Genomic DNA, 20,582 nt, shown 5'->3' on the forward strand with positions numbered 1-20,582 from the left:
CTGAAATTTGTACAAACACTGTTCAACTTACTGTTCAATACATCACAGTTTGTATGTGAAACTGAATATGTTTCATTTGTATTTACTTGCATATTTTTTTAAGCTTAAGTCTCAAATAAAATTTGTGGCTCACTTTGTTTTTTTGTTCATTTTCTCTCGCGTATTTTGGGTTTTGAGACTTTCGCATTTCTGCACCCGATCCACACAAATGCACCACTCCATTCACGAAGGTGGCAACAAGTGAACAAGCCGCCACAAGGGGGCGGTGTTTAGTTTCACTGTGGTTGTGAATGGGGGCGCTCCCAGCTTACAACTCTGCCACAACCAGTCTGGCTGTGTTCGAAATAGTCTACTACATACTACTGGCGTACTGATCAAGCACCAAATCAGTATGTCGTATGCAGTATGTGACCAAAATGAAAATTTCCAGTACGCAAAACATACCCGGATGACCTACTACTTCCGCAAAATATTCCAGTACGCGAACAGAGCTATCTTTGTGGTGTACTGCACAGGCCCGTTGACAGTCTTGCTGGGGCCCGGGACAAGAAAGTTTCATGTACCCCCCCCTGCCGCGCACATCATTTCAATTTTCTCTGTAGCAGACAATCCTTGGTCATATAGTATATAATATAGCCACACATCAAAGCTGTTTCTGACAGCTGATTGGTTGCGAGGCGCGAGGGTTCGCGGCGAAAATAAGGTAATCGCTGTGGCTCCGCCCGTGCGCGAGGGCCTCACGCGCTATTGATTCGCAGGGTCGTGCACCTCTCGACTTTTTTTAACTTTGCGCACGCCGCGCTTCAGCGCAATGAACAAAGTCATGTTTGCAGGATTCATACACCTTTATAAGGTGGAATTAAAGCACTTGTACGTCCCTTTAAATGTCCATTTCAATATTTTCCAGCACGTTAAACTTAATTATTAAGTTAAATATTTATACATATACTCAAAATGATTAGAAATAATTCACTTTTTATCACATTATTTAATGGATGTTTATTTTCAAAACGCCCAATATTAACTTCTTCACGTTCTCTCGTGTTTCGTCCTGCAATTACAAGAGTCTCGTATTTGTTAACGTAATACAAGATACAAATACAATACAAATACTGTTCAGTCAGACATATATTGTTGTGAAACGAAGTAGTTACAATTTCAAGCATTTTCAAGTACTTTAGCCTATATTCCAGCACTTTTCAAACCTGGAACACAATGCAACTTTAAAATTCGTCAACTTTAAAATTCGTTCCTCTCTTTTCTGCGCTCCAGATTTCTGTATTTACTTTAACTATCCACCACTGTATTTCCCGCTGTTGGGCGGGTACCAGCCGGCTACGGTCGGTGCTGGATCAAACCGTTTTTCAGTGGGAGGCGGGGGTGTATGCACTTAATGGAAAATATGCAGATAGGTAAAAAACATATATATTTTAGCCATTGAGCTTATTTTGAGTACAGAATTTTATATTAATGACAGATTTCAAGATTATTTAAAAATTATAGACTTTAAATAAAAAATAAATTGCTGGGCTCTTTGATGGGCCCCCCTGGCCCTGGGGCCCGGGACAAAAGACCCGGTTGTCCCCCCCTGTCGACGGGGCTGGTACTGCATCCCATCATGCAACGCTACGTTCACGTGATCCCGTAGTGTGCTTTGCTTTGGTCGCATACTGGAAACTGTACTGCATTTACTACGAGGGCCAGTATGCAGTATCCAGTATATACTGAGTCCAGTATGTAGTAGTCTATTTCGAACAGAGCCCTTGGCTGTGTTCACGGACGTAATTTGGGGGGGACGGGGGGGACATGTCCCCCCCACTTTTTCAAAAGCCGGTTTTGGTCCCCCCCAGTTTTTACGGTTAAAACCAAATATTTAAATAGCGACGAATCCATGTCCCCCCCACTTTTGAAATCAAAATTACGTCCATGGCTGTGTTCAAAATAGCCTACTACATACTACTGGCATACTGATCAAGCACCAAATCAGTATGCCGTATGCAGTATGTGACCAAAATGAAAATTTCCAGTACGCGAAACATACCCGGATGACCTACTAGATTTGATATAAATTAATCATGCTGATAAACTATATCTCTTGTACCATTTCACACAGTAACATTTGAACTATCTGTACCTCCTTTAACACTGAGAACACAGGGGGAACAGTTTTTACCAGATACTGGGAAAAGTGATTCCCCTTGTAGAATAACTGCTGGAGATGAGATAAAATACAGAAATGGTGATGATTATTTATATATGTGCAGAGGTGGGACCAAGTCAGTGTTTTGCAAGTCTCAAGTAAGTCCAAGTCTTTGTCCTCAAGTCCCGAGTCAAGTCTCAAGCAAAGACAGTCAACTCAAGTCAAGTCTCGAGTCAAGACAGGCAACAGTCAAGTCAAGTCCCAAGTCTGAAACTTGGAATTTCAAGTCCTTTTTTTTTTTTTTTACCAATGTTGCAGGTATATTTTAAATGTAAATAATAGACATATGTTCTTTTTAAAATCTGTATTCTCCTCAAATCTTGATAAAACATGTGCAACTGAAAACACGAAGTATAAAAAAAATTTAAATTACACCTCTTTATTGCACAGTTCAATTTGTTAAAATTAGCTGCAAAAATATTCATACTTTAAACTACAATTTTCCAGAAATAAATATTCTGTGAAAAAGTCATAAGTAGAACTCCATGTTCAAATAAAAAGTGCTGATATTTTCACAGTACAATACAAAGAACCATAACAGCATTTTTCCCTCTCTTCTCTTATCTGGTTTCTTGGAGAACATGTGTGTCCATGTGTGAGTGACACAAGACAAACAAATATAAGAACTGAACAATTAACAGGAATCAGGAATGCAACTTTAGACATTTCAGTAAACTATTCTGCATTGCATTTGTCTGTATGTCATTTGTGCACGATGAGGCCGTAGAATGTAAGTAAGTAAAAAGTAAGTAAAATACATTTATATAGCACTTTTCACAGGCACAAGCCACAAAGTGCTTTACAACGGAAAATAACATAAAATAAATCAAAGACACAAAAACACACACTATAAAACAGAAATAAAATACAGTGTACAAGGTCAACGGCTGCAACCTCCACCACTAACTAAACGCCTGCGTAAAAAGGAAAGTCTTTAGCTGTTTTTTAAAAGTATCTACAGTGTCAGCTGATCTTAAATGTGGAGGAAGTGTGTTCCACAGTTTTGGAGCAACCACCTTAAATGCTCGGTCTCCACGAGTCTTTAGACATGAGCGTGGCACAGACAGTAAACTCAGGTTGTTTGACCTGAGTAATCGTGATGAAGTGTAGGGGTGGAGCAGGTCAGCGACATACACAGGAGCTGTGTTGTGTAGTGCTCTGTATGTTAAAGTTAAAATCTTGAACTGGATCCTGAATTCTACAGGAAGCCAGTGTAAAGATTTTTAAATGGGTGTTATGTGAGACCGTCTGCTTGACTTGGTCAGTAACCTCGCTGCAGCGTTTTGAATTATCTGTAAACGATAAATGATGTCCCCATAGCTGAAAACTCGCTCCACTTTTGTCAATATATTTTTTTCTCGACGTAGATGTCTTCAAATACACAATCCATGCTGAGATAGAACTGGATATGATGGTGACAGAGAGAGGCTCTCTTCCCCGACTTCAGATACAGAACCCAGGGTTGCCAACCCTCACGCATTGAGCGTGAGACACACGCATTTGACCGTCTTCACACGCTCTCACGCCACACATCTGATTTCTCACGCCGAAAAAAAAATCTAGTTTATTTACCTCTGATCCTTATCTATGATTCAATGAGTTACTAGTTCGCTCTGGCACCAACCACTGGCGATCGATCGCGATATAATACTTAATTTGTGTCCATTTTACATTTGCCCGGTAACAATTCACGTTCGCTGACCCCCCCATTTGATTGGTTGTGCTGCAGCTCATGCACACACACACACACACACGTACAGAGTGTGGAAAAGCAGAGGACCGGTCTGCGTCAGAAGGACGGAAATGAAATTAATGGGGCGCACTTTATAAATATTAATATGCGTTTTAAAATTTAGATTTGGGGTGAAAAAATCAAGTCTTTGCAAGTAAACAGGTTCAAGTCCAATTCAAGTCCCAAGTTATTGGTGTAAAAGTCCAAGTCAAGTCTAAGTCTCTGAATATTTTTTCAAGTCAAGTCAAAAGTCTTAATATTAATGACTCGAGTCCCCACCATGTGTATAATCAATTCATTCAGTAACATTTATTCATCCTGTACCTCCTTTAACACTGAGAACACAGGGGGAACAGTTTTTACCAGAGACTGGAACATTTGGTTTCCCCTTGTAGAATAAAGCTGGAGTGTATTTAAGGTACATTATTGATGCTGATAAACTGATTACCATTTCCCTCAGTAACTTTAATACTATCTGCATCACATTTACATTGAGAATACAAGGGGGAACACATTTTACCAGAGCCCCAGAAAAAAGGTATGTTCTTTATTCTTGGTTCATTCAGTTTTTTTTGTTGTTGCACTGATCCTTCATGAAGTGTGTATTCAACCCGAGCAAAATTAAAAGCAATGTCCACTGTAATAGATTACACTTGTTATAAACTGAATGCACTGTTATGTAAGTTCATCAGTTCAGTCATTTTACTCTACCAACTTCCTTGTTTTAACATTAAATATGAGAGTGTTGCTAGAAGGATAAAGATGGCTGTAGTTAACACTTACTTTAAGAAAAAGGAAGAGCACAGGGTAACATAAGAGTGGTGGAAGATGCACACAGGTCGACTATATCCTCTGTAGGAGACGAAACCTGAAAGAGGTTAGTGATTGCAAGGTGTTACCAGGGGAGAGTGTAGCTAAACAGCATAGGATGGTGATATGTAGGATGGTTTTGGAGGTGAAGAAGAGGAAGAGAGTGAGAGCGGAACCTAAGATCAGGATGTGGAAGGTAAAGGATGAGGACTGTGGTGTAAAATTCAGGGATGAGGTGAGGCAGGTACTGGGTAATGGTGGTGGTGTTCTGGATACCTGGGATGAGACTTGAGGGATGAGTGAGGGATGTGGCTAGGAAGGTACTTGGTGTGACCTCAGGACAGAGGAAGATAGACATGGAGTCGTGGTGGTGGAATGAGGAAGTTCAGGAAAGTTTGAGAGGAAATTTCAACTAGAAATTGATTAGTAGCCTAACCATTGACTAAATGACATGAACAAGGACACATTCATTTCTTTTAAAAATATAATAGCAAACTATGCACCATTTATGTTAAATATTTTGAAACAGTTACAGTGCAACAAACTTATAAATAATAATACAGCCCTAAAATTACTATTCAGTTCCATTAACAATGGCAATAATTGAAAGTGTTTCAATGAAAATGAAAGTGCTTCAAGAACTGCAAAACAATGAGACATCAATAAAGTATAAGCAAATACAGTTTACTGCAGAAAACTTCTTTCCCCTTCCGTTATTTCTTCCTTTTTGGACAGGATTTGGATTAGCAGAGCCTTTCCCTTTGAATGACCCTTTGGATTGGCCATAAAAGAGTGGGGAAAAAACGTGTTGGTGCAGAGGTAGTGGCAGCTGATGCTGAGGATCTATCTGGTGAGAAGGAGGCTGTGGCAGATGGAGGGAAACTGACTTGTCCAGAGTTGGTGTAGGTGGCAGCTGGAGAAGATGAGGATTTGGCTAGTGTTCTGGCCTGCTGACTAGAGGAGGTGGTGGCTTGTGCAGATGAGGTGGAGATTGGAACAGAGGAGGATTTTGCTTGCCTTTTGATTTTTCGGGCCTGTTGAACCAGTTTGTTTGCCTCCTTTGAGGACTGCGTCCTTGCTGCCTCACTGAGCCTCTTCTGCTTTAGTGCCTGTTCATTCTCTTTTTTTTCTGTAAATGTAACAGGTGGTTTTGGAATGATGAAAGGCAGGATCACCTCAAGGGCTGGTCAATGGTCATAGTTGAGGCTGTCCAGTCTCTGGCTTTAAGCGTGGACTTGATCACGGCTAGGCTCTCATAAGTTTCCACATTCATGCAGCACCTGTCATCTTCAAGGATATCATCCATCAGATTGAATGACCCCTCCACCAAGGGGCCTGTGAAAATGGACAGAAGAGCTTTAACTAGCTTGCACAGGATTGGATACCTCACATCTCTCTCTGCATTTCTCAAGGAAGCAACATGGCTCCACCAGTCTACATCGACTCGACAGTCCTCTTCGATGTAGCTCTGTACACAAAGAAGCATATCCACATCCATCTGGTAGGCCCGGCATTCATCTACCAGCTGACCAAACTCTTCTGGAGGGGCAACATTCGGCAAGGCCTCTCCTAATGCAGTCAAAGCTCCAATGACCGCATCGGATTGAATTAGAGATGGAGTAAGAGCAGAGAGAGATGTTAATATCGTGTTATCCAGGGGAAGGTTTCTTAGCAGAAACTCTGCGGACCTCATATATCCTTCTCTGAGATAGTCATAGATATGTCCAACCCATACCTTCCTCTCCATACGAGCTTTGTTCATTGCAGCATAGCAAAATTGTCCAACAGAGAGCCTTGTTTGGCAGTTGCAAATCCCTTCTCTGTACATCAAACTTGAGAATCTCTTTGTGACTCAGTGGGACATCCTTTGATCTCATAAATTTGCTCAGCAGCTCTCTTACAAGGGCCACCATTTCCACATGAACCAAATGCACCATTGGCTTTTCATGTTGAAACTTTTTGACAAATCTCTGAAATGTTGGAAGGACCCCTGCAAATATAAAAGACAATATCATTTCCACAACCAGTGTTGAGAGTATGATTATACTATGTGGTATGATAATGCATTGAAAATACAATGTATGACTAAATAATAATACAAATGAATTTAGTTCAAGCTAAATATGAATAGATTGCTTTTATCCAAAATGATAGTCATACTGCTCAATAAATGGGATTACCCTTTGATATATTCCAATATACATTTTTGGCGTAAGCTCAATTTCAAATATTAATGAGAAGATGAATCAAAACATTTTTCTCTCTGACACAATGGGGGGAAAAAATCAAGCATCAGTCTGCCTACTATTAATGTGTTTTTGGGTTTTGCATCCTCTAATACAGCATGCTGATTTGGACAATAACATTTTGAGACTACGATGATGTATTCTTCAGTCAGTCTTATTTACTTATTCACTTTCATCTACAGGAGTAAGGATACTGTTGCCTTGCTACATAGTATACATTTATATATATAGCTATATAAAACAACTCGGATATGCCGGTGGACTGCAACCACATATTACTAGTTTGACTAGTCATAAAATACCTCTGTACAAGTCGATCATGACCGTCATTCTTTCAAACTCTGTAATGAGCACAGAGATTCATCCCTTTCAATCTTGGTTAACCTGTGTTCCTGATCGAGATACTGCTGCCTGCTCTTGCTGAAGAACTTGTATTCTGGCCTTTTCCTCAACTGTGAGCTCATGTCTCTCAAACACTTGATACAGAAGCCTTCCGTAGCACACGCACGCACACACACACACAGAGCCTCATGCATTTGTAGATGTATAGACACTTAATATCCTCCTGAATAACACCTAGCCATTCTAAACTATATAAAAAAAATTGTGCATTATTAGGTCTACATCCCACAAGGGCTAAAAGAAAATCAAAAAAATTTAGACACTTTAAAATTTGTTATTAAAAATGTTGGTGTTACCTGTATTTGTGCTCTTCATGTGGATCCAGCACATGATAGTAGTGCACCACTAGCACATCCAGGAGCTCGTTCACCCTGTTGCACACCTCCAGCATTTGAATAAATCGGTTACTAATGGGCCTTATCAAGCTCTTTGGGGGACGATGGAGTAAGGTTTGAAATTGTGAGAAAATCTCTTTCTGTTTGGGCGACTTCTCCATGTCATAATAAAGATCGGAACACAGTTGTCCAGTAAAATACTAGTCACTTGTCCCCACTCCAGCCCATATGACTGCAGAACATCTTTCAGTTCCTGCATCAATGCTGGGGCATTTGCTCTGTTTACTTTTTTGCTGGCAAGGTGCTGCGTTTTTACACTGCCTGCACCCCCGTTATAAAATCGGACCAGAATATTAAGAATTTTGTCCATCCGTTTGTCCGTGGCCTCATCGATACTGAGAGAAAACATGGCATTCTTTAGCTTCTCTGACAGACGTTTCTTGGCGAGATGCCGTGTGTGATAAGGTAACTCTGGCGAGATGCCGTGTGTGATAAGGTAACTCTGGCGAGATGCCGTGTGTGATAAGGTAACTCTGGCGAGATGCCGTGTGTGATAAGGTAACTTGCATGCTGCCTCGAGACCGACAAATGCATGAGGGCTGGTTTATCCTCCGCAAATTTCTGACACAAAGTAACGAGAGGTTGAGCAGTGGTGAACAATAAGTCAAGCTCGACAATGAAGGAGCACAAGCGAATTTTTAAACCTGATACGCGATCCGTCATTGAGGGTCGGATATCCGTTGTGGCTGTTGCTCCCGGTAAACGTGAGGAGTGTTGTACTGCTCGGACAGCTGCTTGATGATGAGGGTCTAATTCATGCCGTGACAGCACTTTGTCCCCACTTGTTCCATATAAAAGTTTCCTTGCACACAAAGTGCAGAAGCATACTCCTGGTTGCCGGAGCTTTTGACATCAGCTTCCAAAGGGCTTTTCATCCCTGTCCACCTCCTCTATCCAAGACCAGTGCCAGGTAGTGATGGGACATCTGAAGCTACGCTTCGAAGCGTGTACCGAGTAAAAAGGGGCGTGTCCGATGAAGCCCCGCTTCGGAGCTTGTGTTAGATTGAGCAAAATCACGTGATCAGCAACAAACGAGGCCTCGCATTACATCGGCCACGTCATTGCTTCAGTTTGCGTATCGTTTTTCTAAATAAATGCGCTATGAACCCTGTTGCTTCGTGTTGTAGAAGGTGGTTAAATTAAAAATCTGGAACGTTCTAAATTCTTTTTGTTTGATCAGGATGTACATCAGATTCACACATCAAAAACAGACTAAAAACCATTGGAAGAGGCAAACCTTATTTGTAATGTTAAAAACATTTTACATTTGGTAGACACCCTTATCCAGAGCAACTTACATTTTATCTCATTTTTATATAAGTGAACAATTGAGGGTTAAGGGGCGCCTCAGTCATGGCCTCAGGTCTGGGAATCGAACCCACGACCCTCCGGTTACAAGACCAGTTCCCTAATCACTTCCCTTCCCTAACCACCAGGCCATGACTACCAAACCAGATCTAGAACCCCCAAGAAGCAATTATTTTAAACACATTCTGTTTTTTTTATCAGTTTCTAACTCAAAATATTCAGTCTGCCTCAACAACCACGTAATTCCCAATATAGTAAAGTACAACATATCATTTTAATAATTAAAACATGACAATTAAGTATGATTTAATTGATTCTCCTGTTACTAAACATGAGTTTGATGGAAACTTTGTGACAATATTGCATTTACAAATTGTTGAAAGTATGATCCAACTGAATGACGAGGCTGTTACAGTTTCACCAGCAGATGTCACTAGTGAGTGATGAATGAAGCCTCGAGTAATGAACCTTTTTGCAAAGCAAAGGGTTGGAAAGCTTCATTGCTTCAAGAGGCTTCATTTGCCCATCACTAGTGCCAGGGGCGTCGCCTGGGGTGGGCTTCCGGGGCTTCAGCCCCGAATGATTATCGAGTAGCCCCGAACCTTTTCGCTCAGCTGTACTATTAATGAGGAGGCCAATGCTGCTGTGAGAATAGGAAATCTCTTAACGCCAATCATAGTGCCACTTCAAGGATAAAGTTCCGCCTTTCAGGAGAAACAGCCAATCAGCTCGCTGGTTTTGCGGGCGCGGAGGAGAGCCCACCCCCACCCCCGTGGGGGAGCGCACATGCGCTCTAGCCATTTTTGGCAGCAGGTTGCAGGTAGCTGACGGTTTTAATGGATATACGGCGTTTTTTCAAGGAGAAAGGTAACGGTAGTTAACTATGTGAACTATGATGACATTGTTTGTGGAGCTATCTGATAGCTGGTTAAAAGCACACAGATCAAACCCACTGTGTGCTTAATAAAATGCAGCTTGTCACTAGTCAGCTTCAGAATTAGCTTCTTTTTAAATTTTTTTAGCTAACCTAGTTAGTTAAACTATCTAGCTAGTTAACCTAGATAGCTTAGGTAGTGGTGGTTTGAGGGGAAAAAAGAGCAGAGGAGAGGAGAACAGACAACAGGAGAGGAGAGAAGAGAGAACAGGAGATGAGAACAGAGTAGAACTGGAGAGGAGAGGAGATGGGAGAAGACAATACAAGCGGTATGGAAAACAATGCCTAATAAACACATTATTAATAAAATACACATGTTTTTAGTACGAAGACTAGCAAAATAATGCCAGATGTAATTTGTTTTAGCACAGTCAGACCTGCTTGTGTTTACTAGCTCAGCTGACATACCAGCGATCCGATTGGTCCATTCTGATGACGTCTCAACCGTGCCACCTCTCGCGAGCCAAAGTGTTATTACGCCTGCCGAATATATACATACGCCTTGCCAGGCACTAGTCTTTACATTAAACGCTGCGAACAAAAAAAGTACTGTATTTTGAGCGGCGAAACTTTTTTTTTAAAACCTCAACATAACTCGTTGTTTTTATGAGCTGAAGCGTGTTTGGTTCGGAAAGCGCTGAGCGGAATTCTTTTTCTGAAGGACTTTTCGATGTTCACCTTACGGCCTATCTCTCTTGACTTGTCACTCGTGGGATACAAACGGAGATATAATTAATATGGCATTAGTATGGACAAGGCTTTCCCAGTTCGTGACTACTTGTATTAATAAGTGACACAGCTGCTGTATGTTTTCGTAGTCCGGTCCGGATTTTCTGGGACAAGTTGGTTTTTTTTCTGATCTCCGCTGCATACCGTCAGACCGCACCAGCTGGCCCAGTCCGCGGGCCGGTCCAACTCGTTCATGTGTTTACAGGCTCAGTCCGCGGCCGCGCTGAGCAGGTTAGTGTGACTGGAGCGGGGGAGATAATAACACCGTTAAACAGCAGCGTGACTACGGGCCGGGGACGCAGTGCGCGGCAATGGCTCCTCCACGGGCCGAATTAAACCATAGGCGGCCGGCGGCCCACCAACCCATCGGCCCACCGGGGAAATCCTCGGTAGTAATGTATGCCAGTCCGCCCCTGGTGCCCAGCGTTAGTGATAGGTCATACCAGTCCTTTATTATTCAATACCAAGTAAAAACCTGGCTGACATTACTGTAACGATATCAGTCATCTAATAATCGTCATGCAGTCAAAATTCTATTTTTATTTTATTTCTATTTTAATTCTATTCTATCCAGAAATCTTGCTCTTAACTAATATTCAAAATATGCGTTAACTGACCTGCACTATTTTCATTATACAATTTCTATATGTTTTCTACATTTTATTAGTATGCAGGGCGCCTGTTCAATCTGATGAACATATAAACCCATGAAATCGATCTTTTAATGAACAGAATCAGAATGTCAGAGTCCAAAGTACCAAGACTTAACTACACGCCTATCATGTTGTAATGAACTACGGTCGTTCTGTCTAAATGAATCTGCAGATAAAAGCATCAGCACTTGTTAAAAGCTCTTCTGCTCTTTCACAGACGTGGCCGGAAACTGAACGCTGCTCCGAGGGTGATCTTTTGTCCCAGCTAACACACTCAGAGGTACTCTGTATTTTTAAAACGTGCCTTTTTTGGTGTCATGTGTTTGGTGTGTGTTAAACCGTGTTGTCGCCCGATGAGACCCTAGCTGTACGCGGGCAAACAGAGATGGGCTCGTGATCGACCCTACCTCACTGCACAGAGGATCAGGGTTATGGAACTGGGCCAGATGAACCCTGACCACGTCTGTCTGAGTTTCTGCATGTACTAATTAACCAGTAGAAACCTGCTTGCACACTTCCATTACACGCTTAAATAAACCACGTGCAGTTATGTACCACATGCATGTTCCACTATTGGTTTTGTCTTTTACACTGACAGGACCCAGACGCATAAGTTTGGCAGCTTTACCAGAAAAACTGGGGCATGATTAACACCGATACATCGCATTGGTGCTAATCATGGTCTCTCTCTCTCTCTCTCTCTCTCTCTCACACACACACACACACACACACACAGTGGGTTTATGGCACATTAACGGCAGTCTGTAGATCTTAGTGGGGCTCCCTCAACCAGGACACCTTGTTTGGGTTAGACATGAACAGGCAGGTCCGAACCATTACAACCATGCAGGACCAGCTTGGCTAGTTTAAAATCCCATGACCCATCTCTATGGCAGCGTCTACTTCAGTGCCTACGTTTCCAGTCAGAACTCTTGACTGCGTATTTGGGTCTTCCACCTCTCCTGTACAGTCCTCGAATGTGAATGTGGATTAATAAGTGAGGTTGTTTGTGGTTTTATCATTGTTGTGACGACTGTCTCATAGCTTGTGTCGTTATTCCCTCCCGTGTTACCTCACAGAGCACAGGGAGGCATTATGACGCAGAGCTGAAAGAAAAAAGAGTGTGAACACGGAACAACCAGGCCTTCTGAACCTGGACAATGGTACAAAGAGCTGGAAAAGACAAACATGAAAGTTTAAGCACTGGCCATAGTAGCAGTATCAACTTTGTTGCACAGTTTTACAATGGATGTTAGCAATTAAGAGACAACCACCATTAATACCGTGTTAAAATCATGCTTGTGTTGCAAATACAATATTCAGTTACTCTTTTTAGTGTTATATACTGTATATATTTAGTGACAAACTAATTGGTCTTGGTTGTAGTAATGTGTTCTTAAATAATTGCTGAATAAAATTTGTTTTGAGTTACATACGGATCTGTATTAGTTGTATGTACGCACTTTCCATGGGTCCCCGGGATACTGACAGATCTGTCAGAGGTAGAAGTTAAAGTGTGACGCTCTCAACACGTGTTGACATGGCTGGACTCTGTGGTGAGTTGTGTCGTCTGGCACATTTAAGGTCTTGAGTGCCACCTGCTGGAAATGTTGCTACACTGCAGTGTGTAGGGGCGAGGGCTCTCATGACAGAAGAGCAGCGCGGGTTATTTTGACTAAAACAACCCTCCTGAAGAAAAATAAAGGAATGGCCTCTGGTGTAGGAAGACTGAAAAGGTTCAAATAAGTAATGTCGCATGTACCTGACCAGTCCACAGGCTGTACGTGGTGAAAGATGAAGTGTTGCTGAAAACAGAATTCTACAAACTGCCATTTTCTGCTAACGTGACATGAATGTCCTGATCTATCTAAACACTCCTGCGTGTTCGTGGCTTTGTTGGCATTATGTAAATACTGTAGACCTCACCGCTCAGCACACACCCTGCCTCACTGAGGCAGCCAATGAGATCAGCGGTCATTATAATATTAAAGTTGCGTATTAAATGACTGGTGATCTCCATATATGGACTTTCAAAGATTAACGAACGAATATGCTGCCAAATTAAAGAGATACGTGGGGTTGTTAGGGGATTAGGAGACACATAGTATGCAGGTGTACCTATAACACTGCCATTTGAGAAAGGCATCTTAGATACTGATATCTGATCAAATTACAAAACGAAGCCATCCTTACTATTGCCTTTAAGGACCATATTAAAAGGACAGTTCTGTGAGAAATGTGTTGTTGCGCATTAAGAGTTTAATTAGAATCTTACTTGAGGTCAAAGAATCCTTACCTGGGACAGGTGGCATTGGTGAGAAAATGGAACCCAGTGGTGTAGTATATACACACACACACGGATTATACAAACCTATTTAAACACACTCTGACCTTATACATACACACAGGCCCCGCCTCACTGACTAACACATCCTAGATTGGTTGCATGTCGTCCCACCAGGTGAATGTTTACTGATTCCATGAGTGAACTACCCCCCCCCCCCCCACACACACACAAAAAATACACTTATTGTCAGAAACAAAGACCTATCAAAATAAATGACCTACCACAGGAATGCTAATACATGGAGAAAATGTCTCCCTTTGAAATATCAGAAGTGTACGTTCTCCATACAAACATTCATGCTCACACACTCCAGGACTGTCCAAATGATATTGACTGCTTACTCACAGACAGCATACACTGAGTAAAAACCTCAAACCAATGGAGCCCACATCCAGAGTGAAAATTAACCACACCAGATAATCCAGAGTGCAGAATTAGATTATCACTTATTCAGACAGTTTTCTGGACAGGACCTTTCGTTGCACATAGTGCTTCCCCTGAAACATTATTGGTCTTGGACACTAACCCAAAGCATTGATAGTGTGTGAGTTAATGCTATAGGGGTTAACCACTGAGCCCCTCTGAGACTCCTCCTGCCTCAGAGACTCCTCCTCTCCTGCTGATACCCCACCCACAATCTCAACCACTCCTGCTGAAACCCCACCCACAATCTGAGTCACTCCTGCTGAAACCCCACCATCAATCTCAACAACTCCTGCTGAAACCCCACCCACAATTTCATCTGCTACTGCTGAGCAGTTTCAAAGAGATGAAAGGAGGTATGAAAAATGTTTCTTCACTGAACAGGAAGCTCTTCCTTCACATCTGTGGGAACCGTCCTGTCCTTGAAGTCTCTCTTGTTTTTAAAGTCCCTTTTGTCTTTGAAGTCCTGTTTGTCTCTGAAGTGCCTTTAAGGCAACTACTCTGTGTCATCATTGGAAAACCTTGGTACTAGTGCAGCGTATTAGCAGGGACCAGCTGATCAGTATTGGTGAACATGGGCTTTGCCTCCAGGAAGAAAGGGAAAGATGGAAAGATAACCATCACAGGACTCTCACAAGCTTCCACAGCTAAAGAACCCCCTCTCCATCTCTCTCTCTCTCACTATACTCCTCACATACCACCATACTGCGGCGATTTTATTCCTGTCAGAGAAATCTCAGTTGACTTCCTGAGTATATTGCTCTGAGCCTGCCACCTCCACTGTGATCTCTCTCTCTCTCTCTCTCTCTCTCTCTCTCTCTCTCTCTCTCACCAGTCTCCTCCCCCTCCCTCAGGAGTACTTGGTATCAGAGATCTCCTTCCACAGGAGCGTCTTCAGGTTGCTGAGCACGAGCGAGTGATGCACCTCCATCTGCGAGGCCAGGCCGCTCAACGTGGCGCACGTGCGCAGCTGACGCTCCAGATCCTCACGCAGGTCGCCGGGGGCGCCAAACAGCAGGAAGTCGGCCAGCAGGGCGCACGCCTTGGCCAGGTTGGGCCGCACCACCTCCGTGTTGCACCGGCGGGCCAGCCGGTCGCACGTGGCCGCGCAGTCCCGTCCGAACGTGCAGTCCTCGCTGCCCCGGCACGTGCGGCCACGCAGGAAGGCCCGCACGGCCGCCTCCGAGGCCACGCCCCCCAGGTCGGCCAGCTTGCAGTCGTAGCTGGCGCTGTAGCCCACGGCACGGCCCCCGCCGTCGCACATGTACAGGCTGCCGTAGGCGCCGTGGAAGGCCTCCTCCACGAACTCCAGCAGGCCGATGGCGATGCGCGCCCGACGGGGCCAGGCCGGCGCCAGCCAGCGGTTCAGGGCGCGGGCCATCGCGTCGGGCACCAGCGGCCGGGCCCACGCCGGTACCTCCAGCCTGAAGAGGGCGCCGTGCGCCACTCGCTCCGTCACGTACAGGTGGCCACAGTGGCCCAGCAGGCGGGGCGCGTGCTCCTTGTCCTGCAGGGCCAGCAGCAGGACAAACTCGTTCACATGCAGCAGAGCCCATGCCGCCTTCGCCTCGGCCAGAGACACGCGGCCGTCCTGGTTCACGTCGGCCAGCGAGACCACGCGAGACACCAGAGAGGCCAGAGACGCCTGCTCGCCCAGACTGTCCTACAAGCAGAGGGGGGGGGGGGGGGTTGGAGAAGTTAAAGGATGACAACAACATAAGCTGACAGAGAAGGAAATGGATGTTATGAAATGAAACAGCTTAAACACACATTTCGCATCTTGTGGTGACTTCTTTCACATATTTGAATTCATTGCAATATTACATTAAGTATATAACAGAAGCGATATAAAAGATATGCAACACAGAAGATTTGCTTTGTACCTTTTGTGCTTGATCGAGTTTCAAGGAATTGTTAATTCATTATCTATGCTACTCATGTAAACCCCCGCCCACACTGCATGGGCTATGAAACCACAGAACTGGCACATACACTCTCGCCTTCTAAACACGACCGCTAATGAAGCAGTTTCGCAGGGAAAGGTTTCTCTGGTGATGAAGTGCTAACTGGTTGTCCAGTTGGAAAAAAACTGGCCTGTCCATACAGTCTGTGCATGTGTGTATATGAAGGCATGCATGTGTTTGTGTGTGTGTGTGCATTCACCATTATTTTTAGCTGTGTGCCTTCCTCTTTATTATCACACTTCTGTTCATAACACCCTCTCACTTCTTTCTAATAAACTCACTGCCCCTCAGTGTTTTTCTCAGTCTCTCTCAGGTCAGTGTGGGATGACTGTATGAAACAGAATATGGCCAGAACATTGAAAATGTTTAAATTTTTAACTTCACTTAATAAGAATAGTAACAGTTTTAGTGACATCTACAAATTAATTAAGACAGTAATAAGATAATCAAAATAATAAATATAATAAAAAGCTGATACAAACGGATTTAGCAAAGAGGACTGTGTGTAAAGGTTGGTGTGCACGTGTGTGTAAAGGTTTGTGTGTATGTGTGTGTAAAGGTTGGTGTGCATGTGTGTGTATAGGTTGGTGTGCACGTATGTGTAAAGGTTTGTGTGCATGTGTGTGTAAAGGTTGGTGTGCATGTGTGTGTATAGGTTGGTGTGCACGTGTGTGTAAAGGTTTGTGTGTATGTGTGTGTAAAGGTTGGTGTGCATGTGTGTGTAAAGGTTGGTGTGCACGTGTGTGTGTAAAGGTTGGTGTGCACGTGTGTGTAAAGCTTGGTGTGCACGTGTGTGTGTAAATGTTGGTGTGCATGTGTGTCTAGGGGTGATTTAGGTGTGGAAGTATGAATGAGGAGAGGTTGCCAAATGTTGCTACATGTTCTGCATTAAGGTTTGTTGTGTGCTGTGCTCTAAGAAAACTGTGTCATATTATTGACATTTTAGATTATGTTTTGTATTTTAGTGTGAAAATGACACATAGGGTTTTTAATTGTTCACAGTAAAGTGCGTACTATTTCTTTCCTCTTTAGGCAGCCAAGCATTTCATAGTCCTAATGTTGCAAATAGTAATTTTACTTTGCTTTATAATCTGGTTTTAGAATTGGTAGTGAAGCAGTGCTGGTGTGTATCAGTGCTGGTGTGTGGTAGTGTTGGTGTGTGGTAATGCTGGTGTGTGGTGATGTTGTGTGTGTTGTAGTGCTGGTGTGTGGTAGTGTTGGTGTGTGGTAGTGTTGGTGTGTGGTAGTGCTGGTGTGTGGTAGTGTTGGTGTGTGGTAGTGTTGGTGTGTGGTAGTGCTGGTGTGTGGTAGTGTTGGTGTGTGGTAATGCTGGTGTGTGGTGATGCTGTATGTGTGGTAGTGCTGGTGTGTATCAGTGCTGGTGTGTTGTCATGTTGGGTGTGTGGTAGTGTTGGTGTGTATCAGTGCTGGTATTCAGCAATGCTGGTGTGTGGTAGTGTTGGTGTGTGGTAGTGTTTGGTGTGTGGTAGTTCTGGTGTGTATCAGTGCTGGTGTGTGTTGGTGTTGAGTATGTGGTAGTGCTGGTGTGTATCAGTGCTGGGTGTGTGATACTGTTGGTGTGTGGTAGTGCTGGTGTGTATCAGTGCTGGTGTGTGGTAGTGTTGGTGTGTGGTAATGCTGGTGTGTGGTGATGTTGTGTGTGTGGTAGTGCTGGTGTGCATCTTTGTGCCTATAAATGCTGTGTGTCTCTGGGACTGGTCTCTAAATGCATCCAGAAACTTAGGGATCTTTTATGTGTTTATTGATAATGGAAATCTACTTAGTTCTGCCCTTCAGGCATTGGTGGGTGTTTTCCTTTGGGGTTTTAGCACCATTCTAAATGCAGGACATGCGTTGGATGTTTGTCCCACCTGGTGTAGCTGTGAGTGGAACCATGCTTCACTTCCACACTGTAATGGGCTGTATTATACTATCAAATCATCTGGAGCAAATTGAAATTGGTACACCAATGTTGTAGAGTTCCTCTTTTACTGCATATAGAGCACTGTGAGCTTTTTCCTTTGGTGCATTCACTGCCTTGCTGAAACTCCATGATGCGGTAATAATGAGGCAGAAGTGTAGGTGTGCTCTGCCTAAAATGAACTGGGGTGAACTGGGGTGAACTGGTGTCTGTGTTCCTGACATCCATGCTTCAGTTAGAAGATCATGATGTTTGTCTTTTTTTGGTTTACTGCCAGGGCCCAGTTCTGTCAGTAGTTCTGAGCCAGGGCCCAGTTCTTTCAGTAGTTCTCTGACAGGCCCCAGTTCTGTCAGTAGTTATCTGCCAAGGCCCAGTTCTGTCAGTAGTTATCTGCCAAGGCCCAGTTCTGTCAGTAGTTATCTGCCAGGCCGAGTTCTGTCAGTAGTTATCTGCCAAGGCCCAGTTCTGTCAGTAGTTATCTGCCAGGCCCAGTTCTGTCAGTAGTTCTCTGCCAGGCCCCAGTTCTGTCAGTAGTTATCTGCCAGGCCCAGTTCTGTCAGTAGTTCTCTGCCAGGCCCAGTTCTGTCAGTAGTTCTCTGCCAGGCCCCAGTTCTGTCAGTAATTCTCTGCCAGGCCCTAATTCTGTCAGTAGTTATCTGCCAAGGCCCAGTTCTGTCAGTAGTTCTCTGCCAGGGCCCAGTTCTGGTAGCTCTCCAGCAGGTCCAGCTGCTGCTGTGACCCTTATGTAGTGGGTGACAGCAGCACCAGGCCATCAGCATAGAGCAATAACCTCCCTGCCTGTGTAAATACTGAATAGGGCCTCGCTACTGTTTCCAGAGTGAAGAAACTGGTTCACTGGCAATCCACATCCCACATTTGTTTCCCACATTCGCTGATTTAATAGCGTCATAAACCCCCTACACCACTTTGTTCAAAGTTTAGTATAGTACTTCATGCCAGATAGAATCAAAATTCCTTTCTGAAATGAACAAAACATGCAGTTTTGATAGACGTGTATTGATTGGGGTGTGTGGAGTGTAAATGTGATGAGCTGTAAAGTGGTTTGGAAAGATGCCAGTCAGACTCTTACTCAGGACATTGTGTTCATTACAGAAGGTCAAACGTCTTGCATTTAAAATGCTAGTAATGTCTTCACTCTTGAGAACTCGGGTTATAAGCCCCTGGCTCCAGACATCAGGAAAACTGTCAATTCTTCCTGGGTGTTACTGGGTAATTGGGTGGGTTTGGGTTTCTCCAGAAGTCTGTATTTCTTGTCAGATTGTAATGTGAATTTGTTTTCAAAATGCTGTGCTGAGATTTAACCATTTTGCAAAGTTTTAGGGCTCAAGTTAAACCATGTTGTGAATGTTAGAATGTTCCTGTCTTTCTGAATGTTAGAATGTTCCTGTCTTTCTGAATGTTGAATGTTAGAATGTTCCTGTCTTTCTGAATGTTGAATGTGTCTTTTAGAACTTTTTATGTTAAAAGTTTTCACAGAATGTTCTTCTTTAAGTACTTTAAGCTTTAAGTTAGATAATATACAGTTTGTGTCAAACTTTTTTGTCAAAAAATCATCAATCAGGTATAAATAATTCCAAATAATTAAATTTAGTTATTGGAGTATTTGTCTTGTGGGTTTGTTTAAGTTTGTCCTTTATCTGATCTGCAGGAGGAGGGGTTATAGTGACTGGGGGCAGGGCTGCTGTAGCTGGAGGTGGGACTGTTTGGCTTGGGGGCGGGACTGTTGTAGCTGGGAGAGACTTTCTGCTTCTCTGTGTTTGTGTAGAGTGGTGGAGCAGCTGATTAGTCTCTCTGTCTCTCTTTTGAGGGGACACACGACAGTTGTACTCTCTTCTGAAAGACGCACAGTCTTTCTGTGACTTTGCTAAACTCTTCCACAGTTCGTTGACATCACTGAAGCCCCTCTCACACCCCCCCCCCCCCCCCCGCTTTGCAGAGGGCATCATATGCAAATTCAGCACAGATATCTGCATATAAGCACTACTGATGAGTCATGTCAGTCCAATCAAGTGTGTCCCAAAGCACTGCAGAACTCAGTTTATTGGCCAACCATCGTGCCCATTTTAAGGTGAATGAGTTATGAACGGTGATTAAATGGCGGCAAATCTCTTGATGCTGCGGCCACTCTGGGATCTCTGTGCTTTACACCGTGACCCCGGGGGAGCTGAATTTCCCACTCGTGGGATCAATAAAGTTTATTCTATGAACAGTAGTAAACAGTAATAAAGCTCACCAGTGACACAGCCCTGCAAAAGTGGAGATTCAAGGGTTTTTTTTGTCACCCACAGATTCCTCCTAAGGTCAGTCCACCATCCACATGGCCAAACCCAGACCACAAACCACATGACCCAACCCAGCAGTCCCCAGTACCACTTCAGGAGATGCAGTGACCTGCACAGTTTAGATCTTTACAAACCAGACACTTGTATACGAATTACTTGCAAATTAGGTGATGGGCGTGAGACTGAAAATCACAAGTACAAAAGGAACTGTGAGC

At 43.6% G+C, this 20,582-nt stretch overlaps 1 protein-coding gene and 1 long non-coding RNA gene across 3 annotated transcripts in view; one reads left to right on the forward strand and one right to left on the reverse strand.

Annotated features, from left to right (window-relative positions):
• The first annotated feature begins 9,775 nt into the window (after positions 1–9,775).
• LOC143482315 (uncharacterized) lies at positions 9,776–12,831 on the forward strand. Of its 2 annotated transcripts, none has more exons than XR_013122198.1 (3): positions 9,776–9,960; positions 11,627–11,689; positions 12,489–12,831. It is a non-coding gene; the product is annotated as an uncharacterized LOC143482315 (long non-coding RNA). The 2 variants fall into 2 exon arrangements; XR_013122197.1 differs by lacking the exon at positions 9,776–9,960 and adding an exon at positions 10,511–10,987.
• An 800-nt stretch (positions 12,832–13,631) lies between these two features.
• dipk1b (divergent protein kinase domain 1B) overlaps positions 13,632–20,582 on the reverse strand; it is an 11,196-nt gene continuing 4,245 nt past the window's right edge. Inside the window, exon 5 of the mRNA XM_076980635.1 lies at positions 13,632–15,842. Within this exon, the coding sequence (XP_076836750.1) occupies positions 15,030–15,842 (813 nt within the window). The 3' untranslated portion in view covers positions 13,632–15,029. The remainder of the gene's footprint in view (positions 15,843–20,582) is intronic.

This window comes from Brachyhypopomus gauderio, chromosome 18, assembly GCF_052324685.1.
Source record: "Brachyhypopomus gauderio isolate BG-103 chromosome 18, BGAUD_0.2, whole genome shotgun sequence".
Lineage (NCBI taxonomy): Eukaryota > Metazoa > Chordata > Actinopteri > Gymnotiformes > Hypopomidae > Brachyhypopomus > Brachyhypopomus gauderio.